Source organism: Drosophila innubila, assembly GCF_004354385.1.
Source record: "Drosophila innubila isolate TH190305 chromosome 3L unlocalized genomic scaffold, UK_Dinn_1.0 0_D_3L, whole genome shotgun sequence".
Taxonomy (NCBI): Eukaryota; Metazoa; Arthropoda; class Insecta; order Diptera; family Drosophilidae; genus Drosophila; species Drosophila innubila.
In genome coordinates, this window is record NW_022995376.1 from 20,568,331 (window position 1) to 20,586,443 (window position 18,113).

The 18,113-nt window shown below is 35.0% G+C and overlaps 3 protein-coding genes across 3 annotated transcripts; all 3 read left to right on the forward strand.

Annotated features, from left to right (window-relative positions):
- Positions 1–6,147: 6,147 nt before the first annotated feature.
- LOC117788492 (ionotropic receptor 75a) lies at positions 6,148–9,518 on the forward strand. The gene is made up of 6 exons (XM_034627277.1): positions 6,148–6,241; positions 6,751–6,929; positions 6,983–7,339; positions 7,400–7,536; positions 7,600–8,206; positions 9,006–9,518. The coding sequence occupies exons 1-6, from the start codon at positions 6,148–6,150 to the stop codon at positions 9,516–9,518; spliced, it is 1,887 nt and encodes a 628-aa protein (XP_034483168.1).
- Positions 9,519–9,807: 289 nt separating this feature from the next.
- Positions 9,808–12,529, forward strand: LOC117788493 (ionotropic receptor 75a). Its single transcript, XM_034627278.1, has 7 exons — positions 9,808–9,895; positions 9,946–10,124; positions 10,192–10,533; positions 10,592–10,728; positions 11,088–11,694; positions 11,974–12,251; positions 12,310–12,529. Exons 1-7 carry the CDS (start codon positions 9,808–9,810, stop codon positions 12,527–12,529), a joined length of 1,851 nt encoding a protein of 616 aa, XP_034483169.1.
- A 135-nt stretch (positions 12,530–12,664) lies between these two features.
- On the forward strand, positions 12,665–16,636 carry LOC117787538 (ionotropic receptor 75a). Its single transcript, XM_034626084.1, has 6 exons — positions 12,665–12,761; positions 12,824–12,999; positions 13,300–13,787; positions 14,955–15,567; positions 15,628–15,908; positions 16,298–16,636. Exons 1-6 carry the CDS (start codon positions 12,665–12,667, stop codon positions 16,509–16,511), a joined length of 1,869 nt encoding a protein of 622 aa, XP_034481975.1. The 3' UTR covers positions 16,512–16,636.
- Positions 16,637–18,113: the final 1,477 nt, after the last annotated feature.

Sequence of the window (18,113 nt, forward strand, 5' to 3'; positions counted from 1 at the left end):
AACAACTTTTATTTAATTTTTTGCAACTTGTGTTTCATATTCAAAATTGTTTGAGTTATATTAAATTAATTATCTTTAATTTAAAAATTATTTTCAACAACTTTTCAGCATTTTGTTTATCTTAAACGCACAACACGGCGCATGCATAATATGAATCTTGGTTAAGTATACGCCTGGGAAACGTGTGAAGATTAATGCATTTGGAGCTCATGCTGTGTGCGCATATTTTAAAAATAATTTTTAAATATTAATCTCGAAAACTCCCGGACTTTAAACTTATTGATGGCAAGTTATTAAATGAAATAAATAAACAACGAGACGAGTTGGGCAAGTGAACTCAACGAGACGAACCACAAGGCGTTAATGAAAAATCAACTGCCATTAGGCCAAGAGGCAGGCAACATGCTTACAGCAGCAGAAGGTGATGCAAATGGAGAGGAAACTGAAGGGAAGGCAACCTGTCCTTTAATAACTACTCGTATTTGGTCATTTGGAAGGCGCGTCAAGGCAAAGAGTGTCCATCTATCTAATTATGCAAATACTTGCAATGCGACCCATAAAGTTGATTATGTGTCTCACCCACTAACCTAATTGTGTGTGTGTGTGGGTGTGTGTGTATGTGAGGTCTACCTGATGGGAAGAGGGTGACATTCCATTAGAAACCACTTGCATTGAGGCTTGCCTTCTTCTTCTTCTTCTACAGGCAACTGATAGCATCTCCAGCCGGAGAGCATCTCATCTTAGAAAAGCATCGAGGCCTCGTGCTCGTCAATGCTACTTGCCACTTGATTAAGCGCTGTGTTTGCCAATTAAGCATGTGGCTGAGCCGAAGGAAATATGCATTAGATTCACTTGGTTTACTCAGCACTTGACGCATGCGAAAACTTCAGAAAATTCAGCTTAACTTACAAAGTAAATTAATTCACTGTAAAGACCATCTTTCCGGTCTCTCAACAGATTCTCCAAATAATTGTAACGTGATAAGGCTTAAAAGTGTTTTTCCTTAGTCCAAAGCATACTATTGACTTTCATCATAAATTAACCAGCTGATCATAAATTTTCATGCTGTAATCTGAGCTACACACACTCACTTTACTTTCTGTTTTCTTTTTAAATAGCAATTTCTTGTATATTTTTCTCTGGGCGCTTGTTTCGTCAAACAAACAGCAAACCTTTCGGTAGCCATCCATCCAAGGCGTCTTTTACTTCTAATTTCTGGCTTTGCTTGTCGCGTCGCGACGCCTTTACTTCCCACTTGTACTCTCCCCTTTCCCTCCGACCTCACCTTGTTGCCATTGTTAACTGACGAAAGGGTTAAATGCGCCCCCGAACTGAGCCCGGCCACAAGCGTAGAGCACAACTTGAGCACGTTCAACGCATTTTCTCATCAACGTCGTCTAAATTGCACTCAATTTTTGAAGGCTGCCCTCCTCATCGCTGGCTGCTTCCGTTCTTTCCTTGTTCCATTCATTCTTCTTCACTCTATGTGGCCCGAGCACTATAGAATATGTCGCCTTTTTTCGGGGCTGCCAGTTGCATTGTTACAAACCCCTGTGTTGTCCTTGCAGGGTATAAAATCACTTTTGAAATGTTATCAAGCATAGCAAAACTATAACAATACAGACTTATAATTTTTTTAAATTAAATATTTTGGTAATATAATAATTTTAATTACTTGAAATACTCTTAAAAAATATAAAGCTGTAAAGTATATGAAAGTTTAAGCTAGACTCCTTCTTCTCTATCTACGAAGCTAGTATTATTATTCAGCTAAGAATTATGATAGAGTCAAGATCTTAAGACGTTGATCTATAGGACTAAAAAGTCTGATACGATTATTTAATCTGCTAATGACAATTTTATTAGAATTGTATTTCTGTCCTCCAAAAATGCTCCAATAATCTAAGTAGGTCAATCTGATAGGATGTTATTCGATTTTTGTATATCTTACATATTAGTAGGCTTATCCTGGTTAAGCTTGTTTTGTTTTAAAGTCCAGTTAATTTTAACTAATAGATATTTTGTATTTTGAGATTATTTTTTATACATTTTAGGCCCTTTCATTCTAGTAAATTTACTTCTTTCCTTATTTGGGAATCATAAAGATAATAATACCAGACTTTGTACTAGTATTTTTTAAGTTTTCGGGATACTACGATATATTTCGGCTTTGCTTCAGTAGTTTTATTTAAATTTTATTATTAACAACTTTATTAAATTAACAGTTTTCCAAACATCTGGTTCATATCATGCAATACGGTTTTATTATTTTTAGTGTATCTAAATTACCATAAGGCCTCAATATTTTTTATCTAACCAGTTTTCTAAGCATCTGGTGCATATAAAGTTGTATGTAATATGGTTTCGTTTGGTCTACGGCTGCTGTGTGGGTGCAGCAGGTGGTTTCTATGGATTATTTGGTTGCCTTTTTGTGACGGTGCTTACAAATGAGTTCTGCATTTCATTTTGCTAGAGACTTATACTATACTAATATATGTATATATATACATATATAGCTCTGTTTTTTGGGCTGCATGTGAAGTTGCATTGTCGGAGAGAGAGGCGTGCAAAAAGGATTTGGCCACAAGTTATCTAGTTAACTTAAGTAGCTTTAAAAATTTGCAATTTAATTAAATGCAAGTCAAAATTTTGTGTCCAATTAGATTCAGGCATAAAATAATGCAATTGTTGTAATTATTTTACAGTAAAGCCGCAGCACGTGCTGCATCAACGATGGTCAGGATACCGGACGCACGATTTACGGAAATGTTTGCCAGTTGAGCACAAGAAGAAAAGAGCAAAGGGAGCGGGAAAATTGCGGAGAAGCAGCGGAAGAAACTACCAAATGCCCTGCTTGTTGGTATTTGCCTTAGGTAAGTGCATTTTCCTGTAAAAGTAGTAAGTGAAATAGGATAAAATAAAAAAATTGTTTGAGTTATCAATGTTTGTCATAACATTATTATTGAATGGGAGAGGTGCACAATCTGCATAAAAATTAAAATTTATAAAGTTTATGAGCGAAAATAATAACAGAAATGCCTATTAAAATTGAGAAATTTGGTTTTAAACAAGCTAAAAATTCTGTAAAACTGTGAAAATTTAAAATAAGTTGATAAAGTGTAAGCAAATAAGCAAAACGTCGAAAGAAAATATACTATAACAAAATAATTACTATAAGAAAAAATCTCAAAACTTCATACAACCTATACTAAGCTGGATAACTCTTGACTAAGGATCAATATGATGCTTTGGATATTATTCTCAAGTGTTGTCAAACATTCAATTTACAGCGCCAAGGCCCAGACGCATTTCAAAAGTAAATAGAAACATTTCAGCTTGGCTGAAAAATTAATGAACTCGAGTGCAGATCCCCATGAAGAAATGAAGGTATGTAAAAACGAAGATATAACATTGCTGTGACACACAAAATGCATTGGCGATAGAGAAGTGACCCAAAGACCCCAAAGTAAACTGTTTTCTGGGTGTGAGTGGGAGGAAGGTTAGGGAAACTTGACTTGTGGTTCAACTAACGATTCCCCAAACCAATTCAATAAAAGCAATAGATGAGAGCGTAAGCTTCAAGGGGGACACAGACCACAAAAAATCTGCAAAATTCAATTAATTTAAATGCAGTTTTTGTTAGGCTGTTGTATCATACCACATACATCTGCACATACACATGTACATACAGCTAGCAAAAAGTGGGATGGGTTGAAAGCTAAACGCATCACTTTACAATGTAAATCTCAAGAGTGCGATGCCCAGCAGCTTTTCTATTTTTTTGAGACTTGTATCTGCTTTGCATTCGCCCGACCAACAGATGTTTTGTAACATAAAGCAGCAACTGCCAAAAAAAAAGCGGTTAAGAGAGTATACGATTATAAGATACCTTGGAAGCAGGTATAAATTTAAATAACTGTCATCAACTTTTCTTAGAATATCTTGATTTTTAGAACATGTGTATAGATTATCAACTAAAGGACATGTCTTTAAATTTATAATTTTTTTTTTTTTGATTACATGCCCTTTAGGTTAATGGTTACAGAGTATAAAAAGAAAACTGACAACTTGTGACTAAAGGAAAGCAGTGAAACTATCAGCTTTAAATGCAACTTTGAGACAAAAACTTTAAAAACAAATTTGTATATCTCGAGATAAATGTTTGCAGTTCATTTATAAAGCTGCAGTTGTTAACTGAATATACTATAACTTTATATTTACTTATTATTAAATCTATATGTAATTTTCGCTTGAAATACTTTCGGTTTCAATTTGAAATATCGTATTTTCCCCTTCGAAAATTTGCATTACAATAAATTGTCACGGAAAGCCACATGAGAACGCTCATAAATAAGGTTAAGTAAAGTCCACTAAATTGTCAACTCCCACTTGCCCTGTTAATAGTTTTGTTAATGATTTGCTTGGTTTACCAAAATCACTGGTCGATTTACTCTTCTTTTTATCGGATTTACATTTCTCTGATGTGTAATGTCCAATCTATGATAATTTCATTTTGTTTGAATTTTATTTTATTTTTTTGCATTTAAATGTCATATTTGTGGTAATTGCATTTATGCGGGTCATTTGCGGGTCAACCGCGTTGCAATTGATTTTTAATACATTTGGGGTTTTGCAGTATAAAATGTTGTAAATAGTTTTAATTGAGCAGATGTCAGACCGTCTTCGTATTTAAAATTAGCATTAGGTTTATTATTTGCATTACACACGACATTTTAATTGGCACTCAATAAATGTGTATATATTGTTTGAGAGGCTAATTAAGATAAACGAATATCATGTACATTTCAGTTTATAATTTATGTGTTTATTAAATGTATATGAATTCAGAATTTAGAATTGAGAGTTCCGCACTAACAAAAATATGTAAGTAGAGTTTATATGGACTTAAAAATTACTGTAATTTAATTTGTTAATATAAATAGTACTATTATTTTTCTAAATATATTTTAATACTCTTTTATATTTTATATACACCTACGCAATGTGTCCATTTACAATAATTAAAAAAAATATATATATTTATTACGCTTATGTCATGTATAAATTTAGGTTATTTTATTTAAATATATTTTAAGGTCACATATTTTTGTCAGAATATTTTAATTATTCACTTCATCTCCTTTTTTTTGTGTCTTTTTTTATTAATATTTAAAACAATGTGAAGATTATTAGTAATATAAATAATGCGCATACGCCATGTATAACTTGTAGTTACTTTATACGTGTGTTTAAGTATTTCATTTAACTGCACATTTCTTAAAAGAAAACACGAAACGAGTTTTTAATTAAATTCGTAATCAATCGTCTCCGTTGCCGAGTCGATTCAATCAATCCTCTTATAACCGCCTCGCAAAGGACACAATAACTTTTTGCTATCGCCGGCGGCCAAATGGCATCGACAATTACAACAATAATAACAACCACAATATGTTTACAAATAAACAGACAACGGTATTGGAAATGGAAAGTGCCAAAACGAGCTTCAAATGTCCGCTTGCCCGCTTAGAAAGAGATTTAGTCAGAGGAATACGTCGAGACGCGCCAAGCGCGCAACGCCAACTGAAACGGCATTAAAAGCCAACGCTTGGGCAAGATTCAATTGTGCAGCTGGCAACATGAGCAGAGGATATGCCGACAGCATAAAGCACACACACTCACACACAGACTTACACGGACATGCAAAAGGCGCAAAATCAGTTTCGCCCTGCCACAACGGGGCTAAATCATGGCTGAAATCCATTAACACTAAGGGGTTTCGGGGTTGGGTGAAGCCATAAGAGAGTGCGCGGGGGCGTATTGCTTTCATTCATAAATGTGACTGGGTTTTTGGTTTTGTTTACGTTTAAACTACTGCGCCGACGCATTGTGAGCTGTATCCTGGCCACGTGCTCTTTGTTATGACGCCCCCAAAATGCAGCACCTGTTGCTTGGACTGGTTACTGGGCCACTTAAAGTGTAATCAGCTTGTCGATACATCACCATTTTTCGATGACAGCCCAAATTTAATCTAATGACTCAATTACCAAATGTCGCAAGTCGGAATAATAAAAATATTACATAATTTGACTTTTTTGGCAGGGTATAAAAAGGATTACTTTCGGTTTGGCTTCTACAGTAAAGCTGAAGATGTCGTATCTATCACTTTTTAACTTAATTGTCTACAATTTGTTGCAAATAAACTTAAGAAATGTGCTCATATTTCATTGCTGGCAATTGCCAGGTAAATAATAGAATAATACAAATAAATATATTAACATTTTAAATTAAATATAAAACTAAGTGTCAAAAAAAATTAAGAATAGTAGAGTAAAACCAATGTAGAAAGTAAAATAATATTTATTTTTCAAAATTGAACAAGTTAGCTAAATTTCTTTTAAACAAAATATGTATCCCATTCTTTTTTGTTATTTAATTCACCTTAAAATCAATGATTCTGTGAAAATATTTAAATAAAATATTTTTCATACTTTCAGAACTATAAATTTACCTATAAAATATTATAAAATGAAAAATGTTCTATTTAATTGAAAAATCCTGAAACTATGTATTTAATTTAAAATCTATTTAAATTCCCTTCTTTACATATATATAATTTATATTCTTCATTTAACGCTGAATGTTAGGGCAAAGTTTATATATTAAACTGTACAAATTAGACTTTCAAAGCATTTTTCTCCGGATTTGTGTAATTTTTATCGATTTTAAACTAAATTTTCCGATTTTCTTTAGATCTTATGCCGCTGGCAGAGCTTTTCTCCCGGAACTACATTTTCTCCCAGTACGTTAATCTCAATCAGAAAAGCGAATTCTTGGCTAATTTTCACAGGGATTATTTGGAAAGTGAACCAACCAAATTAGGCGTATTCTTGGACCTGAGTTGCAGCCAAAGCTCCTTCATAACAAATCAGGTGTGTATTAGAGTCTGTACTTTATTTATATTGTAATGATATACTGCTTACAGACGAGTAGAGCGCGTCTTTATACGGAGAACTTTCATTGGCTCTTATATGATGAAGCGGGTAATATGAGACTGTTGGAAGAATTATTTGATAAAGCCAATCTGAGCATCAATGCTGATGTGACCTATGTAAAGCCGAATTCAAGAGAGGAACGGAATGAAACCAGATTATTTACGCTTTACGATGTCTATAATAAAGGCAGTCATTTGGGTGGGAAACTCAACATAACTATAGATCAGAGTATTTACTGTAATCAGAGTGATTGTGAGATAAAAGAGTATCTGAGTGATCTGTATAAAAGAACCAGATTGCAGCAGCGCAGTAATTTACAAGGTATTACTTTCAGACAGGTTGCATTGGTGAGTTCTGTTTTGTAATATATTTTGTTCAATGTAATATAATAAAGGTTTTTATCATAGGTCACTGTGCTGCCTCTCAACTCGAGCGAGAAGTCGCTTATTAACTTTTTGAATAGCGAAGATAATGTACATTTGGATTGGATATCTCGCTTGGGTTATCGCAACAATTTACACTTGCAGGAAATGCTAAAATTTAAGTAATTCAAATCCCAAATTCCAGCTCTATTTATAATTGAGTTTTATCCAATTTTTTTTCGCAGTGTTAGTTACGTTTGGCGGGATCAATGGAGTCTCAATGATACAATTGGCGGTGCCATGGGTGAAGTAGTTAATGAACATGTTGAATTATCGACAACAGCTTTTGTTATATCAGACGCACGTCTGCGTAAGATTTTTCCCACAACGGAAATTGGCCAATTTCGATCGGTTTGCATCTTTCGAACACCACATAATGCTGGCATCAAAGCTGGCGTCTTTTTGGAGCCATTTAAGCCAAGTGTTTGGTTAGTTTTTGCCGCCTTACTGGTTTTCTCTGGTCTGCTGCTTTGGATAATATTTGGACTTGAGCAGCGTTGGTTGCCACGCTGTTTGGCCTATATACCCTCACTTTTGACCAGCTGCTTGATTAGCATTGGTGCTGCCTGTATTCAGGGCTCTAATTTGATACCAAACTCTACTGGCGGACGTTTGGCCTTTATATCGCTTATGTTGACCTCGTTTCTTATGTATAACTATTACACATCGATTGTGGTTTCCACCTTATTAGGTTCTCCTGTACGTTCCAATATCAAAACTGTGCAACAACTTGCTGACAGCTCGTTGGATGTTGGCTTTCACGACCTGCCATTTAATCGGGTTTACTTAAACGTAAGTTTTCTATATACTTATTTTAATTCGTAATGCTAACAGCTAAACTAAACAATAATAAACAATTAATTACTAAATTAATACACATATTAATGTAAACATCAGTTTTAAGTTGTTATGTTATAGGCTATTTCCACGACCACTCACATTTGCCACATTTGCTCACATTTGAATGTGCCTCATATTTGGCTTTCCACTTTATTATGATATTATAATTGGCGCAAATTTAATGCCTACCGATTTTATTGATGAAGACAGCTGGTTAAGGTGATAATTGATTTTTTTAAGAGTTTATCGATAAACATCGCGTGTTCGATAAAAAATATTCAAATTCACAGGGTCGAATGACAAAAAAATCGGCTCATTCATTATAAATGAGCCAAAATGATCATTCGGATTTTGTACTGAAATGAAGTCCACATTTCGGCCAAATGATGAAAATGGCGTCGAATGAGCCAAATGTGCTGTCGTGGAAATAGGCTATTAGTCCCAACTTTTCAATTTTAAATGTGTCAATTGGAAGGTATGTAAAAACTATTCAGTGATCGAAAAAATTGAATTAATAGTAAAAAGTAAATAATAAAAACGACTGAAATAATCCAGCTGTCCATTTTTCGATGTACTTTTACATCAATTTTTATGATATTAATAATTTTAATAATTTTAATATGAACTCTTAATTGTCTATTTCACGTGTTTTACTTGTGTTCTTGATTCTAAATTCTTAAGTTAAATTTTACTTTAAAGTTATTTTAATTTTCTCTTATTTGAAACTGCGTGGAAATTTAACTTTTTACAGAGCTCACCACGATCGGATATAATCAGCCTGGTTAAGCGAAAGGTGGAAGGACGCGATCCCAAAACCATTTGGTTGAGTGCCAAAGAAGGTGTTCTTCGAGTACGTCAACAACCAGGCTTTGTATTCGGCTTAGAAGCTTCGTTCTCTTTCAACTTTGTGGAACAATATTACTTGCCCCATGAGATTTGCGAATTAAATGAAATCCTCTTTCGTCCGGAAAGTAGAGTCTATACAATTGTGCACAGGAACTCTACATACAGGGAATTATTAAAACAGATCCAACTGCGAATGCTGGAAGGAGGAATGACTCAAAAACATCGACGTTTCTATACCAAATCGAAGCTGCACTGTTTCTCCAACAATTATGTAATTAATGTGGGCATGGAATATGCAGCGCCACTCTTTATAGCTCTTTTGGTCGCATACTTTGTGGCTCTCTTCATTTTATTACTGGAACTCAGTTGGGCATATATGGGAAGGCGATATTGGCAGCGCTTAAAAAATCTAAACTAAATTATACTCAATTTAAAAATGTTGAATTTTAGTTGGGTAAGTTTTATCCATTTTTTTCTCAAATCTCTATTTAATAATAACCTACGTAACTGAGTTGACAACTTAAAGACCCCTTTTTAGCTGTCAACGACTAACCCTAAGAGTCCATTAACTTGTCAACCTTTCAAAGCATTGATTCGATTTTTATATACCTTTATTTTGCTTATATAACTGACAGCTTATTGAGTTCTTATAAAAGGACTTGCATTTAAGCAATTGTCTCATTAATTCTCAGTAATTGTCTGCAATCATGTATATTTTTGAATTCACCATATATTATTTTGTGCATATTGCAAAGTTGAAGAATATTTTATTTTTACACTGTTGGACTAATGATTGTAAGTAAATTTTAAAGATATTTTACAACTTCTAAATTACCTTACTATAGCACTACTACACTTGGCATATTTATCTCGTAATGAATCTTTATACACCCAATATCTGGACCTTAATGCGAAATTCTCGCAATCGGAGCACTTGCAAGATCAACTCGTCAATCACAATCTCATTAAGCTGGGTATTTACTTTGATATCAATTGTAATCAGAGCGCTAAAGTTTTGGATATGGTAAGCTGATTTACATATATGTAGATATTTTCCTTACTGATTCACTGATATTTATATGCATTCCAAGGCCAATATGCAACGCCTTTTTACAGATCGTTATCATTGGCTTGTCTTTGATCGTAACTTCAATTTAAATCAGTTACATAAGAAATTCTCAGAGGCGCAACTTTTCTTTCACACTGAATTGAGTTATGTGAAACCCCTTGAGGATCTCAACAGCTTTATAATTTATGATCTGTATAATAAGGCCAAACACTTGGGAAGCAAACTAAACATTACAATAGACCAGGAAATTGATTGCAATAAGGGACATTGTCACGTCAAACGCTTTTTGAGTGATCTTCATAAGAGAACTCGACTGCAACATCGCAAATTTTTCACTGGATTATCTCTACGAATAAATACAGCAGTAACCTTCAGTTTCTCTCTTTTAATTTACTCATTAACTAACTAATTTTTGCCGTCAGGTCACTAGCTTGCCTGCGAACACATCAGATGAGCAGATCAAATCCTTTCTAGGCAGTCATGATGAAATATATAAGGATTCGTATACCAGAATGGGATACCAATCGCATCAGGCTCTTATGGACATGTTGGAATGCAAGTAAGTTACTATAACACTAAGCAACAATACTATTATTTTTCAATATTCCTTATATGTGAGAAGAAATAAAAGAATTAATAAGACCTTAACTGTTAAATGTTTTTAATATTTTTTTAAATTTTAAAGTTACAAAGTTCGAAAAAAAAACCATGCGCAATAAAATGATTTTCTAAAAATCAAATTTATATCTTTTGAATTAAACTATGTATAAACGATAAAATGTTCATTGGCTTTCAGAAAATGTATTAAAATAAGTTTTCAATATTCTCGAGAAATGATAAAAAATGCAAGCATACATCTGAAAAAGTGTTAAAAATAGTAGTAGTCCGGCGTAAATAATAAAAACCTGTCTCTCACAGCTTTTCTTACATCTTTCGGGATCGTTGGACGGATTCGGAGCTAACTGGCGGCCTCATTGGGGATTTGATGAATGAGAGTGTTGATTTAACAGCGCCTGGTTTTTTTTACACCGTCGGACGTAGCAAATACTTTAAGCCTCTGGTCTGGCAGAGTTCCTTTCGCTCTGTTTGCATGTTTCTCAATCCTCGCTCCTCTGGCACCGATCTCCGAGTCACAGAGTTTCTGGAGCCTTTCAGCTGGACAGTTTGGGTCATATTTGGCGCCCTCTTGCTGTTCACTGGCTTTCTACTTTGGCTGACATTTCTGCTGGAGCGCAGAATGAATAGAGGTGGCATGGAGACCTCGTTGTTGACTAGCTGTCTGCTGTCCTTTGGTGCAGCCTGCATACAGGGTGCTTGGTTATTGCCGCGTTCCACAGGTGGCCGCATGGGCTTTTATGCAATTATGTTGACCTCCTTTTTGATGTATAACTATTATACATCAGTTGTGGTCTCCACGCTGCTGGGAGCACCGCCCAAATCAAGTATACGCACCATACAACAGCTTGCAGACAGCAATTTGGAGGTGGCTGTCGAGCCAAGAATCTATACAAAAGTATATGTGGAGGTGGGCTCAATAATTTATTTAAGACATATTCAAATAATAATTTTTAAAATTAAAAAAATATTAAAAATTTACAAATTAATTATTATTAAGTATTATTATTAATTAATTTGTTGGAATAATATATATATATATATATATATATATATATATATATATATATAAATCTGTTTTATTATTTACAACTTTGCTTATATTAATATTCAAAATTTTAATTTATACAAATCACAAGTCAGGACAAAGAATTTTATTTATTTATATATTTTTCTTTGGTTCTATTAGACTTCAGAATTTGCAGAAGTGCGCAGCTTGTATCGCAACAAGATATTGAACAAGGATCCAAAACGCATTTGGTTATCTTCGGAGGAGGGTGTTTTGATGGTGCGCAACAATCCTGGCTTTGTCTTTATTGCGGAATCTGCTAGTGCTTATGTTTTTGTTGCGAAACATTATCTACCCCACGAGATTTGCGAGCTGAATGAGTTTTTGGTGCGTGATGAGACTAGCGTCTTTACAATTGTCCTCAAGACCTCTAGCTTTGTCGAGCTATTTAAACTGAGGTAAGTGTTAAGTGGATATCAGATAGGTATGAAATTAATTATTCAAGTTTCAACTCAGTCAACTGCGTCTTTTGGAAACTGGAGTTCATTTAAAGCATTTTCGCTATTGGATTCGCACAAAATTGCATTGTTATCGGAGTAATGTCACCGTCGTTGTGGGCATGGAGTCGGCTGGACCTTTATTTCTTTTACTACTCGGTGCCTATATTATATGTCTATTTGTTTTGGGCTTGGAAGTATTGTGGCACAAGCGACAGCTACGTGTGGCACGAAATTGAGGCAAGTGCCCCCCAATTTACCAACAATTTAAACAAACATTAAACTGACAGACGACAGGCAAATTGCTCCAAGAAGGGCTATAAAAAGGTTCAGTCAAAAAGTCTCTCAGTCAAAAGTCAAAAGTCAATAGGGAAATGCAGCTAATGCAATTGGCCAACTTCTTGTTGCACAATTTGCTGCAGTCGCGCATCAGTTTCATTACCATCTTTCATTGCTGGCAACGGAATGAAAGTGGGCAGATTTCATTGCCAACAAAATTGAATATATTTTAATAGTAAAGGAACTCTTTGCAGCACTGCAGTTGGCACAACAAATTCACACTTCATCGCAACTCATCTATCATCAGTTTGTGCACTTGGATGAATGGAAATGGGAGCATTTGGAACAAAGGTTTCTGGATCATCTGCAACCCACGCTGGCTATCTATGTGGATCTGCAGTGTGAAAGAGCAGGAGATCTATTAAAAGAGGCAAGTATTAAAGTATTACAACTGTGTGTTAAGATATGTGACAAGAATCCGGGATAGATTTTTAAATCTCAATTCCCGAATATTTATGTCTAATACGTTTTATGTATTTTCGCATAGGTGTATTTTTAATAGATATACTACTATTCTATTAATATTGTATTATTTATTTAATATTTTTTTTTTACAATTTTTATTTGCTTACACAATTTATTTGAACTCTTGAAGTACGTTGATTGCCATTCGATCATGCTAATTATTTCTTTATCGAGCACAATCTATTCGATTAAAAACTATTTCCAGGCTAGTAGAACGCAGCTCTACAATCAGCATTATCATTGGCTTCTACATGACAGCCTGACAGACTTTAGGTTCTATGATTTCTTTGCACCTTTTAATATATCAGTCGATGCGGATGTTAGCTATGTGACTCAAAACATTCTGGACAATACTGGTAACCTCATCTTTGCCCTCTACGATGTCTATAGCAATGGCAAACACATTGGCGGACAGCTCAATATAACAGGAAACTATGAGCTCTTCTGCAATACGACAAGTTGTCAATTGAATCGTTATCTCAGCACGTTGCATTTGCGCCCCAAGTGTAGACAACGAGAGCAGCTAAGGGATGTGGTGCTGCGTGTGGCAACAGTGGTTACAACGAGACCCATCACCTGGTCACCAGAGTTGTTGCTACGCTTTCTCAGCCTGGATAACGAGACGCATATCGATGCTATAGCACGATTCGGATTTCAGATAACTTTACTCCTTAGAGATCTCTTGCAATGCGAGTAAGTTGTAGCGGACATTATTTTAAGCTTAAATTGAAATATAGTTTACGGATCTTGATAAAGCCTATGCTCAATAAAATCAGAAGAAAATCCTTGATAACCCTAAAAATTGTGGTGCATAAGCAATCATTTTTAAGGATATCATGGATTTGAAGTGTCGAGCATACTCGACTGTCGGAGACCCCGTACTTACTGTGGCAAAAACTAATAATGGAAAAAAGTTTTTCTTACTAAGACTTGATTTTCGACCGATCGGTCCTATGGCAGCTATATGATATACTTGACCGATTTAAGCCAACTTCGGCAAGGATGTATAAGACTAATTTAAATGCATATTCTATAAATTTGGGTATGAAATCTCATAAAACTAAAAAGCTTTTCATACTAAGACTTGATTTTCGCCCGATCGGTACTATGACAGCTATATGATATAGTGGTTTGATTTGAACCAACTTTGGACAGGATATATAAAGCCAAGTTATTTCTTCAGTTTGGTTACAATATCTCATTAAACAAAAAAGTTTTTCATACTAAAACTTGATTTTCGACCGATTGTTCCTATAGACGCTATATGATATAGTGGTCCGATTATTGAGGAGTCTACAAACCAAATTTGGTGTCACTAGCTTTTAAATTGCTCTTATAATTTGGATATGAATTTTTTTTTTTTCGATTTGTGGGCGATAAAGGGGTTGTGGCCGAATTTTGAAATAAACTTGATCTGCTTGCAATATGGAGGAACCTACAGACCAAGTTTTGTGACTTTAGCTCTTATAGTCTCTGAGATCTAGGTGTTCATACGGACGGACAGACAGACAGACACACAGACAGACAGACGGACATTGCTATATCGACTTGGCTATTGATGCTGATCAAGAATATATATACTTTATAGGGTCTGCCACGCCTTCTTCTGCCTGTTACGCACATATTCGTTAAAACAAACCCAATAGACCCCTCTACTTTTTTTATGTACGGGGTCTAAAAAGCATATGAAAGTTTCTCCTAACACCTGATAAATAAATTTGATGTGCAATTTTCTTAGTAAACGGGAATTGAAATATTGGAGGAAAATGGTTAAAATTTATAATTTATACTAATTTTGTGTTCACTTGCACTAAAATTAACTCTTTGCAAAATGAAGATAAAGCTTTCCGTTTTTTTCAGCATGAACTTCACTTTCACAGATCGTTGGAGTCTTAGCGACATCAACGGTGGTTCAGTTGGTGCTGTGGTCAATCAGACTGCCGACATTGGCTCTGCTCCGTGTCTGGCCACCGAGGGCAGATTGCAGTATTTATCGGCCATCATTGAGACGGGCTATTTTCGATCCGTTTGTCTTTTTCGGACACCCCATAATGCTGGCATTCGTGGTGATGTATTTCTGCAACCGTTTAGCGCCTTGGTCTGGTATATCTTTGCTGGTGTTCTGCTGTTGATCGGATTGCTGCTCTATCTGACCTTTTATTTGGAGTGCAAGCGTATGCAACCTCGTTGGCGTCTCAATTCTGTACCTTCTTTGTTAACCACCTGCCTGATCAGCTTTGGAGCTGCCTGCAGTCAAAGTTCCGCGTTGATACCACGCTCAACGGGCGGTCGTCTTACCTATTTTGCGCTTTTCCTCATCAGCTTCATCATGTACAACTATTATACATCTGTGGTGGTTTCCTCTCTGTTGAACTCACCCGTCAAATCTCAGATCAAAACAATGCAGCAGCTGGCAGAAAGTTCGCTAGAAGTTGGATTGGAACCTCTGTCATTTACCAAAAGCTATCTTAATGTGAGTGTGAAGTATTTAAACTGGCAGATCAGCTTTTAACTAATTTAATGAACTTCAAAGTATTCTTTACGCCCAGAGATTCATTTGTTTAGCCAACGCAAAATCGAAACGCAGTCCAAGAATACGGAACTTTGGCTGCCCGCTGAGAAGGGAATATTACGTGTACGTGATCATCCTGGTTATGTGTTTGTGTTTGAGGCCTCCTCTGGCTATGCCTATGTGGAACGTTATTACACCCAGCAGGAGATCTGTGATCTCAATGAGATACTCTTTCGACCCGAACTTTTGCTCTACACTCATCTTCACAAAAATTCCAGCTACAAGGAACTCATTCGACTAAAGTAAGTACAGTAAGAATGTAAAAGAAGGGAATTATATTTATTTATTTATTTATCATACTTCCTAGTGCAACAAGGATATTCTCATAAATTAATGCATAGAAACATTACGGCATGACATTAGTATAATTATTTAATTTATTATTATTATTATATATACTAAGTTTTACAAGTTTTTCAATTATGTCTTTGTTTTGTTTTTTATTTACTGGTTTTTCATAAGCTGTAATCATTTATCCTAAAATTGCGCTCCGTATTAATTTTATTCTTTGTGGTAGCTGTTGTTGTTTTGTTGTCTATTCTTTAAGCTTTAAATTATTTTATATATATTTGTATTAATTTTTTTTATTGACGTTAGGTAATCCCAAATAACATTATGCTATATCCAACAGATTGTTACGCGTACTGGAGACTGGCGTCTATCGCAAACATCGCAACCGTTGGGCCCGCATGAAGCTGCATTGTTATTCGCAGAACTTTGTCATTACCGTGGGCATGGAGTATGTTGCTCCACTCTTCTTTATGCTGATCTGTGGCTATATTTTGGTGCTATTATTGCTGATAGTGGAGCTCGCCTGGCAGCGCTATGTCCAGAGACCACGTTGAACACTTTACACCTTGCACCTTCAAGCGCTTTTGCGGCAAGTTGCACGTTGCAACTTACACTATGTACGGAATCGCTTTAAGCTGTTATGCAAAAATGAAATAAAAATAAAAGCACTTTGCCTTAACTTTTTCGCCTCATCCAACGACGGTGGAATTATGCAGGAATGCAGCAACCCGGTTGCCTCAGCACTTCCTGTTGTCAGGACCCGCGCAATTGCCACACGCCTCGTTGAGTTGACCACGTTTTCATGTTTTCATGCGATTTTCGTATTTGCATTAAAACTTTTCGTGTTTGCCGTTTTTTGGGCTTTGCTTTTTTTATATATACTATTTCATTTGCATTTTTATATACCCCGCAGCGAGCGAAAAAAAGACGCCTGCAACGTGTGGATGCCACACCTCGAAGCTGAGAGAATAAACGGTTATCAGCATTTGGCAATAGCTGACAAAGTTAACCTTTGCAATCTGATTTGTCATAAGAGACTCTCTTATCGCCCCATTCATAACTAATCAATCATTTTATATTTATTTCTATTTGCCAGTTTGTCACGTGATTTATGTGACGACCTGAGGGCTACACTTGACACTATTTCATTTTATTCAGTTGCACAATCAAAAAATGGTGGCACGTTGCTGCGAAACCATAAAACAAAATGTCAATTAATGACAATGCTTCTCTATTTTCTTGTACATTTTGACATCCATTGAACAAACCCAAATGGGGTATATTAAACAACATAAATCATTTTTAAATAATTAATTCATATAATTTAAATATATGTTTCATTTATATCTCTTTAATATTGTATATTATACAGACACTCTCTGAGATAACAATTTGAATGGTGCTTAGAGTTTGAAATAAACTAAACACTTATTAGATGAAAGAAATATACTTTAATAGAAATATTTTTGTCCATAAGGTACGACTGTGAGGAGAAAAAGTTTTATAAAAAAAAAATGTTCTGCTGTAAAATAACATTTTTTTCCACAATTTTAAATAAAGTGATAACTATTATAACTATAGGTTATAGGTGAATATATATTAAATATCGTAAGAACTATTCTTGTTTTTATATAAACTCTGTTATATAATTGTTAAATATTTTACCATTGACTCTAGTCCTTCAGCTTCTGACCTAAGGGTACCCACTTCCTATGACAAATTGCCGCATTGCTGACAAATTGCCAACTCAATCTTCTTGTCATCAGTCCACCCCCATTATGATACTCAACTTGTAATACAACGCTGTCATTCCTTGCACATTACATTTAACGATAAATTGACAGCCAATTGTAAATTATTTACCACATTTACTAGTCTTTATCGAGTTGAAAACAGAGAGAGTTGGTAACCCAATCAGTAACATTCCATGTTGCATTTGTTGACAACATGTTTTAGTTTTTTAACTCTTTCCCTCTTTGTTTTTTATAATCAATTCCTATTACTACTCTGTAAAATGGTTTAACTGAGTATGTAAATTATAGTTATCAGAAGGAAGCTAACTTAAACAACATAAGTAAATGAGGATCCAGTTAAATTTTTGTGTTTACTGAAAATTAAATTTGCATATAAAAAAATATTTTTGTTATAAGATTTTG